The 11,802-nt window shown below is 35.5% G+C and overlaps 3 protein-coding genes across 3 annotated transcripts; 2 read left to right on the forward strand and 1 right to left on the reverse strand.

Annotated features, from left to right (window-relative positions):
- The first annotated feature begins 1,162 nt into the window (after positions 1–1,162).
- On the forward strand, positions 1,163–3,192 carry LOC130980271 (F-box protein SKIP2-like). The gene has a single exon (XM_057903950.1). The coding sequence runs from the start codon at positions 1,257–1,259 to the stop codon at positions 2,817–2,819; it is 1,563 nt and encodes a 520-aa protein (XP_057759933.1). The 5' UTR covers positions 1,163–1,256; the 3' UTR covers positions 2,820–3,192.
- Positions 3,193–3,210: 18 nt separating this feature from the next.
- Positions 3,211–8,484, reverse strand: LOC130980270 (phosphatidylinositol 3,4,5-trisphosphate 3-phosphatase and protein-tyrosine-phosphatase PTEN2A-like). The gene is made up of 13 exons (XM_057903949.1): positions 8,215–8,484; positions 7,450–7,930; positions 7,226–7,327; positions 7,087–7,143; positions 6,690–6,755; positions 5,833–6,009; positions 5,648–5,734; positions 5,494–5,558; positions 5,350–5,426; positions 4,787–4,833; positions 4,548–4,678; positions 4,296–4,365; positions 3,211–4,061 (listed from the first exon to the last, which is right to left on the reverse strand). The coding sequence occupies exons 2-13, from the start codon at positions 7,876–7,878 to the stop codon at positions 3,567–3,569; spliced, it is 1,803 nt and encodes a 600-aa protein (XP_057759932.1). The 5' UTR covers positions 7,879–7,930; positions 8,215–8,484; the 3' UTR covers positions 3,211–3,566.
- A 1,461-nt stretch (positions 8,485–9,945) lies between these two features.
- Positions 9,946–11,785, forward strand: LOC130981721 (protein RER1A-like). Its single transcript, XM_057905371.1, has 3 exons — positions 9,946–10,434; positions 10,987–11,167; positions 11,323–11,785. The coding sequence occupies exons 1-3, from the start codon at positions 10,067–10,069 to the stop codon at positions 11,374–11,376; spliced, it is 603 nt and encodes a 200-aa protein (XP_057761354.1). The 5' UTR covers positions 9,946–10,066; the 3' UTR covers positions 11,377–11,785.
- The last annotated feature ends 17 nt before the right edge of the window (positions 11,786–11,802 follow it).

Raw genomic sequence — 11,802 nt, forward strand, 5'->3', positions numbered from 1 at the left:
TTTAATAATATCAATTTTTTATTATATCTAATATTCAATTAATTTTTAATCTCATCTAAGTAAATTACACTTAATCACATTATTTTCATTCAAAATAATTTTTTATATTTTTATATTAACTTATAACTTCAAGTGTAAAATTATAAAAAATAAATTTATTTAGCATTAAAGTATTGTGATTAAATGTATTTTACTTAGATGTGAATATGTGATTAAAAAATAATTGAATACTATGTACAGTAAAAAATTAATATTATTGAAAGATAAAACTAAAATTTATTTCTATGTATAGTTTTTGTTCCAACGTTGTCGTCCTATTTAAGTCCCTAACGTTTTAAAATCGTCTCAATTTTATTTCCCCCGTCAATTCTGTTAACGGATCCTAATGGCATGATAACATTGAGTTAATTTTAAAACGTTAGAGACTTAGATATGACGATTGAAACGTTAGAAATAACTTTAGAACTTACCCCAAACGTTGGGGGATAAAAACTATACTTTATTCTTGTTTTATTTATGTAGCGTATTTTTTTAACATTATTATGTTTAATTAGATAATATTTTAAAATTTATTTTTATTAGTGTATAATATTTTTTAAATATAGTATATAATTATAATTTTATATCTTTTATTTTAGTTAAAAATATTTAAATAATTAAAAATAATTTAAAATATAAATTAAAATGAGGCCAAATATTAGAATAATAAATCTTACATTAAATCTGAAATTATTATTTATAGTATGTAATTTTATAAATATTTATGTGATAATTGATAAGATTCAAATGAAATTAAAATAAAAAATTGAAGATGCTCTAATAAGAGAATTGAAGAAGCAGAAGCATGCATCATGCATGCATAAATGAAAACAACATGATGCCTCAAATATCTTAAGGAGTAAGGACTATTATGATCTGTAAATACTAAATAAAAGAAAAAGAATAGAAATAATTCAGTAAAATAATCACACACTTTTCCTCTCTATAGAAAAAAAGAAAACATAAGAGAGCATGAAAGGTCCAACATGAGAGAGACACGCAAACCCACTTTGACCGACACGTCCCTCTGCCTCATTCAACTCAACTGCACCGAACCTATACGCTAATTTCGCCAATTCTCTCCCCACGCGCCTTTCCCGTGGGATATTTGACACGCGCCTTCTATTTTTCACACAAACACCATTCCATTTAAAATCCTGTAACTGTAATAGCTCTCCGTCCCCGCCGCAAACCTAACCACAAACCCTTACATTTTCATGGGGCAATCACCATCCACCACCGTGCTTTCATCCGAATTTAACCGCCACCAATTTTACGATTTCGATTTTGATTTTGATTTTGACTTAAGAAACCCTATCAATCATGACTTCACCGCAGATCTCCCCGATGATTGCCTCGCCGGAATCTTCAGCCACCTCACTACCGCCGACCGCAACCGGTGCTCTGTCGTTTGCCGCCGCTGGCATCGCGTCGACAGCCAGACTCGCCGCCGCCTTTCACTGAACGCCAAGGCGGAGCTTCAGGATCACCTGCCGGCCGTGTTCACCCGATTTGAATCGGTCACGAAACTCGGTCTGAGGTGCGACCGTAGGTCAACGAGCGTGAACGACGAAGGTTTGATCCTGATTTCGCTCCGTTGCGTTAACCTAACGTGGCTCAAGCTCCGTGGATGCCGTGAGATAACAGAGGCAGGAATGGCCGCTGTTGGCGAAAACTGCAAGGCGTTGAAGAAGCTATCTTGCGCTTCGTGCGTGTTCGGCATTAAGGGAATCAACGCTGTCGTTAGCCGTTGCCAGGGTTTGGAAGAGCTCTCCGTTAAGCGGCTGCGTGGGGCCCACGATGGCGAGGAGGTGGTTGGTTCCGGAACGACGTCGGTGACTTCTGTTTGCTTGAAGGAGATCGTGAATGGCCAGAGCTTCGCGCCCCTTATGATTGGGTCGAAAAGGCTTCGATCTTTGAAGGTAATTGGGTGTTTGGGGGATTGGGATGACACCCTTGAGAAGATTGGGAACCTCCACGCTGCGTTGGTTGATGTTCACCTTGAGAAGATTCAAGTTAGCGATGTGGGTCTTGTGGGTTTGTCTAAGTGTTTGAGTCTGGACACTTTGCACATTGTGAAAACCGCTGAGTGCTCAAATGTGGGTCTCAATCTAGTTGCTGAGAACTGCAGGATGTTGAGGAAGCTTCACGTTGATGGGTGGAGAACCAATAGGATTGGTGATGATGGGTTGATTTCTGTTGCCAAACACTGCATTAACTTGCAGGAACTTGCTTTGATTGGTATCTATCCAACATCTTCGAGCCTTGAGGCAATTGCTTCCAAATGCAAGGCTTTGGAGAGGTTGGCACTTTGTGGGCTTAATACCGTTGGTGACGCTGAGATTGAGTGTGTTGCCAACAAGTGTGTTGCGCTCAAGAAGCTTTGCATTAAGGGGTGCCCTATATCCAATGTGGGGATTGAAGCTCTTGCTTCTGGTTGCCCCAATTTGGTTAAGTTTAAGGTGAGGAGATGCAGAAAGGTTACTGGTATGGTTGTGGAGTGGGTGCGTGAACATAGGGAGTCCTTGGCGTTTAGTTTTGATAATAGTGATTATGAAGCATTGAATGCGAGTCAAATTGATCATGATCATGCAGTGAATGATATGATAGCATTACACAGAGAAAATGAGGAGGTGGCTGCTGCTGCAGCAGCAGAAGCATCAAATGGTTACAATGGATTGGCAATGTTGAGAGCAACATTTGGGTTTTTGGCTAATAGAAGTGTAGTGCAATCAGCGTTGAGAAGGTGGTATAACAATGATAATGTCCCCGCTCAATAGTAGCATTTTCATGACCTTAGTAAGAAAGCAAACGCGTTCTTGCCAAAGTCCTCATTTGACAATATGAGAAGGTGAATTCTTTGGTTCAATTTGCCTTTTGGGAGTTTCAGTTTCCTGAGTAGCTAGTAGCTTTGTTGCTGCTGCTGTTAGCTAGCTGCATTTGCTAATAACCTCTATTGGTTCTGTTCGGCTGTTCTTATTATTTGTGTTGATGGTGATACTAGCTTCGTATTACAATTAGTATATTATATTTTTTTGTTTCATTTGGAACACTGTTGTATCATATTTGGATTAATCTTACAAATATTGGCGTGTAATGTGATCACTGATCACCGGAACCTCTTTTTAACGAAAGAGCATTTAAATTCTTTAACTTGGTACGGATGATGAATGCTGCTCTTCAGTGTATTTATTTTCAAGTTTTAACTTTAGGATTTGGATCATTTATCGATTCGAGAAGTTGTATATATTTTTTACTTTAATGTGGTTCCTGGAATTTTCAAGACGACCTCGAGGACTATGAATCACCTAAGCAATTTGGTAAGCAACCATGGAAGTGTTTGTCGCCTTCAAAAATGAAACTGTAGTGGAAAATAGTTGGCAACAATAGTGGAAAATACAATAAATTTTTACAATGCATAATAATGCCTTCCAATTTCACCTCTTAGTATGATCTATATTTGGAGAGGGCTATATAAAAGTTCTCAAACAATATCTCAGAACCGGAAGTGTTAATTCCCTGTACTCTCAATCACTTTCAAAATCTTCATCTCCAAAAGCAAAAACTGAAGCATCTGCTGCAATTGCCTTGATTTCACTTGCCCCTACAGACTCTATGTTGGTGGTGTTACCGGATGCATGAATATTATTATCTGTTGTTGATTCTTGAGAAGCATTGTTTTGCTTACGTTCCTCATGCAGGCGCAACTGATTCGTTGAATGTGTCAACACTCCTACATGGTCTGAAGTATCCCCAGATCCTTGAGGTGCCGCTAACTTATATTCAGTTTCAGATTTTCCGCTGTGTCTATCCTTCTCTTCATCACTATCTGAGAATACATCATCATCATCTCCATTTTTAGGGACCTTGCTCTTCGACGCAAGTTTTGCACCAGCTTGGACCTTGTTTGTGTTGCCTTCGGGTTCTGTGCTGGCAGGACCGGCTTTGGTTCTTGCTGGTACGGTGCCATCATAATCGACCATCACAACCTCGACCTGGAATCCTGGAGTGGGGATCTTTCTCTAAAGGGCACAGTTATAATAATTAAATTATCAGTTATCATCTAGGGTAAAGAATAATCAATATACATGTAAAGGGGCAGAAGCTGCTGTTACTACTACTACATCATTTAAAATAAGGTAAATTACACCGACTTTCCTTCTAAGGGAGTAATGGAGAGATGACAAATCTAAAAGTGTTGTGTATGATAATTTGTCTATTAAAATTAAGTCTAGTAAAAAAGGTTTATATTTTACCTTGTCAAAGCCATCGAGATCCGAGCCATCTAAAATGGTTCGATTTTCTGTCATTGTTGTATTCATCCAACTGCCAAGAAGAAAATGATGTATCAAGAGAAATATCAATGCATGCTTAAACAAACAAAACTCTGTTCCATAGCATGCAAATCGTGGTAGACACCAGCTATAGAATGTACAGAATAATTGGGAACCAAATTATTAGTCAAGCTTAAGAGGAGGGGCCAAAAGAAGTATGTGTTGAGAACAAACCAGTAGAAATCTCCCTGCCCATCATTGAAGTGAATTTTGAAGTCCCCAACCAACTCTGTCAAACCAGGCTCCCCTGGTAGTGCAAAAACTACTACTCCTTTCTTCCGTATACTGATCCAGAAATCTTCGGGCTGAAAAGAAGTAATTCAGTAATCAAATTCACATATACGCATTAGCACAGAGGCTTAGGGAAAACAGTTAAACCGATCAAAATCAGCCATGAAAACTAGCATGAGTACCATTAGATCCTTTGTCTTTGGATGCTTTTTCGTGCTGAATAGAATTCCTGAGAATAAGTGGAAGCATCAGCTTCTCTCTGAATTAAAATTGAGAATTTTGGTTGTAATAAGAACTGAAAAAGTTGCATTAGAAAAAGTAAACTACAGAGACTTTGTAGGGGTAGAAATACATGTCAAAATACTCAATATGGGAAAGAGGTATTGTCAACTTGTAAAGATGGTATTTTGTGTGTGTGTTTTTTGAATCTCTCACTTAAGTTGTACGCATTTATTCTCTTCGTTTTGCAACTTTATCAGGTAGGACATTAGTTGAAACAAACATTTTCTATAAACACCATTATCCATTTTTCTTCCTCTCATCGCAAAACATGGAACTAAGTTATTTTTTGCTTGCACACATAACTACGTTGAAATTCCAGCTAAAATAGTCATTTGATAAGCGAAAGCCAATTAACTAAAAGAGGCAATGTTTTGAGGCTGTAAAATACTATAATAGTACTCGTTTCTAATATTAAAGAAATTAACGAAACATGAAAGAGGAAGCAATTAGCCTTGTTGCTTACCACTATGATCAGATATTGTAATTGATGGCCTAACCCAATAAGGGCAATTATGAAGCCGAAACCCTCTTAGCATGCACCTGCAGAAAGTCCAAATTCAGAACTTCCTTTGGATTTGGTACATTATGACAGAATTTTACCTCTTACCTTCGTCCAGTTGGGACTTCGCCATCGAATTGTTTCAAAGTCCGTTCAAAATATTTGACATATCTCTAAAAAAGTTAAAGAAGCAATCGAGTTTAGAAGCATATATCAAGAAGGACATATTAAATAAAATGGCAAACTAAAATAAATGACTGACGATTTGACTAGGAAGAGTTAAGCCCTTTCCATCTATACATCTTTTCTGGTTGAAGTAATCTATGGCTTCCTCTGCAGTTGAGAAGAACTGCAAAATAATTCCGAAAGAATAGTTGGCAGTTAATAATTGAAATTTCATAGGAAAACAAGTGCACACTGCACAACCAGCAGAATATGAAGACTTGCCTTCAGAAATAAAAGAAGGCTGCAAATCATTAATCCTGTCCTCCCCATACCAGCTTTACAATGAACAACTACTACATTTTGAATATCCTCCTTCAACCATGAATGTGCACTTTCACAAAATGAGGCTATAAGTTGAATAGGAGGGCAATTATGATCTGTAAACGGGAAAGTCGCAACCTAAACATGATCCCAATAAGTTAGCAGGGTGGTAAACAACGAATCTTAAGATAATTTGATGATTTCTTTTATTTCAAAGCTACAAAAGTAGACTAATGTAAGAAAGTATAAAAGTTGTTGTTTACACATTTTTATCTAATTTGTACCTGTTCAACACACAATGTACCTTGACAAAGTCCCAGTCTCGTAAGCATAATTGTTCATAATTTGTTTAACAATGCACCACATATTGTGGGTATTAAAATCGTAATGAAGACCTGGAACTGCCTAAAATTAAATTTATGTTTTTTTTTGTTTTTTTGTTTTTTTTTGTTTTTTTTTTTGTTTTTTGTTTTTTTTTTTACTTTTTGTAGCATGGCCTTTTGGATGAATTTTTTTTAACAAGAAAAATCTGAGTGTGCTATTTGTCTCCCTTTCAGATTCTATTTAAAGAAACATGGTTACCATCATATGCAATAATTTAGAACATATAAAAAATCAAATTCTGGAGATGCTGCATTGCAAAATTAGCAGCTCCTAGTACCATCCACTTGAAATTAAATATCAAGAACAAGTACTGTGAGCAAAATAGAGTAGAACTAAAACGATACAAGATATGTTCTAGAAATCTACCACAACTATTACCCATATATACCAGAATATGAATTAATGAAAATAAAAATGAAGCGTGAAAACTATACCTTCCCCTGGAATAGCGATCCATCATATAACCTCTCTGCACAAAGATTGTATACTTTGTACTTTCCCTGTACAAAAAGGTTTTAGGATATTAACATTTTCAAAAGATAATATACAAATTAACATCAACAATCAACATACAAAGATTAAAACAAAAAGTTTTATTGTTATAGCAAAATGGATATCATTCCTCAGATATATTGTTATGAATTGTGTTTCAAGGTTAGTATACCATATAGAAATATTTAATTCTTTCTTTTATATTTTGATGTTAAATAAAAGACACTACTCTTAGACTTAGGCTCACTTATAGATTCCATTGCTTATCCTTTTGTTTCAATTTTAATATTATCAGAGAGTAGGATCCTTGGATTCCAATTTCAGTGCAAAATCTTCTACCTTATGGTGAGTTTCAAAGAATTTGATTACTTCTTCCATGTGATTCCGATAGAACCCCTGCAAAACAGCTTTCCCATAAATCAAATGATGACAGAGCTTGCCAAGTTGAACATCAGATAAAAACTATGCTTAGACACACCTCAATGTATCCGAAAATTCCGGAGCTAATATCACCGCCTGGAAATCCCATAGCAATTATATTTTCAGTGATGTATGACATATCCAAATCAAATCCATCTTCCTGTAGAATGAGTTTGTTAACCACAATTTACTTACTTAGAGATTGCATATAAACCTTTCATTACTTTAGCAATGATTATCTGTTTCCATTCTGGCACTGAAACTGAGCCACTGAGAACTGACCTGGTATCTACGTTTATTTTGAGAGACCATATGGCGAGCTTTGACCTGCACTGCCTTAACTGCACTCTTGGAAGAGTCCATCAACCCTTTGGTGAATGATTCAATTAAATTAGGCTGCTCACTGCCTGAATTAGTAGCGGGAGCAGCCTCATTCGACGGCGGTCGCAGTTTTAGACTTAGATTACTAGTGAGGCGAGCAAAGGTCGATCCGCCATTATTTTCAGCCTGCGGCGAAAACGAGTGTCGGAGTTTCAGATTCTTTGCCCAAGACGATATTCCAGAAGCAGGCAAAATGGATGGTGAATCATGAGCAGTAGCAGATTGTACAGAGACTTGTTTTGAGGAGTGAGTTTTCGTTTCAGTGTTGGAAGCCAAAGGAGTAGGTTCTTTTGTTGATGATGAATCAGCAGATGCTTGTTGTTGTTCCATGACCACTACCCCCCGGAATGTAGTTCTATAAACTCGTACTCAAATTGTAGAACTGCATTTGTTTTAGAAGAAAATAAATAAATAAATAAAAATAATACTAGAGCAATGAGCATGTAGCAGTTTAAGCAGCTAAGAACAAATGAACTATGTGAAAGCAATGGATAAATCATAATAGCAGAGAGTCACATCTTGAGCTAAAAACGAGATTCATAATTCGGATCTAGATATAATTTGAATAAGTTTCAGAGACAGGGATCTGAAAAAATGCAGAGTTCAGTGATAGAGATGCAATGTGTTTAAACAAATAACAAAACGGAGGAGGAGTGGATCGCTTACCGGTGACGGTGATTCGGTGACCGGAGATCCACTTTATTATGATTATTATTATTCGATCTGTGTCATGATGATTATGTATCACAGGGAATGAGATTACATCAACGATTTTCAAAGTTTGCGATCAATGGATGCAGGTTCATGAGAATGAGAATCACAACGAGTGCGGTGAGAGGTGATGTCATGCGATTTGATTTCGCAGCTCGCCAACGTAAAATGGAAAATGAAAACTCCGATAAACAGACAAACGAGCCGTTATTTACTACTAATTTGGATTTGGATTAAACGTAAAACTTAGAAGAAATTTGGATAATCTTACATTTTCATGTACATCTAAATTCACTATTAGTTTCAAAAGTTTTGAATGTAGTTGACTATTTTACCCCTTTTTTTGTGCCAATGCATGTACCTTCTTTCACAATCCCATGTGCTTTACTTAATAAAATACATGTGAAGGATATAGGATAGAAATATTTTTTCGGAAAAGCCAAAACAATGAATAAAAAAAAAAAAATCACAAATGTCGTGTTTAATGATACGTGAGCACTTGATAAAATCATATATTATTCGATATAAACACCAAACATTATATATTATTTATAAAAGTTTATAAATTTTAATTAAGTTCTTATTGTTTAAGAATTTGTAATTGAACTTTTATATTAAATAAAATTTTTAATTATTTTTGTTAAAAAATACAATATTTATTTTTTTATTTGATATAGATTGTGGTTGATATGAAATGAATTATAAAAAATTTAAAAATAAATATTTTAAAATTATTATATTTTTTAAAAAATAATAATTTATAATTTGTAGTTAATATAATAATTTAATTATAAATTTTTTAAACCGTAAAAATTTAATTAAAAATTTAGTAAAATTACATGTATTAACAAAGTAACAAAACATAAAATATAACATAGATTAACTTGAGAAAGGATCTTTATAAGTGATATGTAATTTCTGTGAAAAAAAAAAGAGAAAGAGTAGTAGCATTTAGTGAAGGTAAGATATTGAGAAAGATCTTTTCATATTGATTTATTAATTTTACAATGATTTAAAATAGAGTATAATTTTGATGCACTAACGTTTTACATAATTATGTAATCATATTTGTTTTTTTAGATGATTATTTATGTGGTTGTGGTCAATATAAAAAATAATTATTTTTATTAATGTAATATTATGTAATTGAATATATGTGTAAAGAATAATACTACATGTATACTAAAATTAGATATTAAAATCAGCTATCAGTATAAAATATATGTTAAAATATAAATACACATTAAAAATAAATTAAACCATATATATTTATACATAAATATATTAGTAATTAATTTTAGTAGTTAATTTTAATATATAAATAATATTTTTGATATATAAAACTATTTTACACCGTAAATCAAAATAAAATTCTTTATTTTTTTTTGTTTGCACGAGAGTATCCATTAAAAATCCAATTGATTAATCTTTTAAATACTGTAGAGACATAAAATAAGCCACTCTCCCAAACAATCCAGTTCTATTTCCATCCTCCAGTCGAAAAATGAAATTAAATTCTTTAAAAAATAAGAATAATAAATAAAAAGGAAGGAAAAAAATGGGATAGTGGGATACTAGTGGTTTGGTTTGATGGATTATGCCATACCCGGTTGAAGATCCGAACCGGACCCACACCCACCCCATAAACAATAAAAAAGAAAACAAAACGTGAAGCTGAGGCGCAAAGAGAGCCGAGGCCTCCTAGCTTGTATTGTGCATCGCCGCCGGAAGCCGGAGACACACACCGAACACAAAACCGCTCTCATTTTACCAAATCCCCCGTCGCAACTGCCACCGTTTCCCACCAATGGACGTGGGATCAACCGGCGCCACCTCCGCCGACTATTTCTCACCGGATGGCGCCATATTGCGATGGAAATTCACGGTGTCGAGGCAGTACCAACATTTCCTCGACAAGACCACGCCGCACATGCTCCGCCGCTGGATTGGTTCCTTGATCATCGCTTGCATCTACGTTCTGCGCGTATACTTGATCCAAGGCTTCTACGTCGTCTCCTACGGCCTCGGAATCTACATGCTCAACCTCCTCATCGGCTTCCTTTCCCCTCAGGTTGATCCCGAAATTCAGGAACTCTACGACGGTGCCACTCTCCCCACCAGGGGCTCCGATGAGTTCCGTCCCTTCGTTCGCCGTCTCCCTGAGTTCAAGTTCTGGTACCCTCTCCTTCCTCCTTTTCTTTCCTGTTTTAATTTCATGATTCTCTAATTCCTAGGGTTTCCTAATTAACTACCTGGAATCTGATTCGATCAATGTGATTCAATATGAGATCGATCTTTGTAATGTAGACAAGGTCATGATCGCAATTCGCAACAGAGTTTGATGATCCTAATATATCATAATTATTGGGTTTATGTACCACACGAAATCTCAGTTTTATCAGAGAAGTTTAGGTTTTCTATTCAAACAAATTATGGAATTTTCCAAACGTGTATAGAATCTAAATGCAGATATGACGCATGAGCTCTGAAAAGTTAAGATGCTACTTTCGAATAAGGAGGGTGCATTCGTGTTCTATTGCATGATTCATTTTATATGAAGCAAGTAACATTTTAAATGGAAAATATTGCCGAATGAGGTCTTGTGTATTTTTGTTGCGTAAGTAGCACAATGTTTACTTAGTAAAGCAATTATTTCTTCCATATTTATACCTTCAGAATTGTTTTGTTTGCCTTCACTGAAGCTGCTTAATTCTCCTTGGTGGGCAGGTATTCAATCACGAAGGCATTTTGCATTGCCTTTGTGATGACTTTCTTTAGTGTGTTTGATGTTCCAGTGTTTTGGCCAATACTCCTTTTCTACTGGGTAGTCTTATTCACACTTACCATGAGAAGACAGATATCACATATGATCAAATACAAATATGTGCCATTCTCATTTGGGAAACAGGTAGATTCATATTCTTTTTCATTCAAAATAACCACATTCCATAGATGTTGTCTGGTACTATGGTTAATAAATCATTACATCAGGTGGTGTTTCTAATGTATGATTATATCTTTATTGCTAATATGGTGTTCTGATTTTGTCCTTTCTATTGTTAGCGCTATGATGGAAAGAAAGCATCGGCTGAAAGCGCAGGCCATTCAACGGACTAAAATTTTCGGCTTGATTGAACGTTAATGGCTTCAGGTCACAGCCTTGCTGGTGGCTTGTTATCATCTGCAGTAAATTTTAACAGGTTGAGCAATCTGAGGATGTGATTGTAGAAGAAGATTGCATTGAGAATCCGACATTGATGTTGGCATCTTGATGTTCTACTTCCAAGTGAGCAATTGTTTGGACATCTTTGGAAGTTTTGACGCCCCAGTAATGTTTTAGCTTTGGGGAATATTTGGGGTTTTTGAAGTCCTTTACATTCTCCTTTCCCCTTAGTGATAGTCCTTTCGTAGTGTAATAACGAAAATCAGACACAAAGCTTGTGGACAAGGAATCCCCTCATTATTATATTTGCAAATTGCAATGGGGTTATACTGATATATATTTTACGTTGTATTTTGTTATTCATTTGCTTCTCAAGAACC

Source organism: Arachis stenosperma, chromosome 5 (assembly GCF_014773155.1).
Source record: "Arachis stenosperma cultivar V10309 chromosome 5, arast.V10309.gnm1.PFL2, whole genome shotgun sequence".
Taxonomy (NCBI): Eukaryota; Viridiplantae; Streptophyta; class Magnoliopsida; order Fabales; family Fabaceae; genus Arachis; species Arachis stenosperma.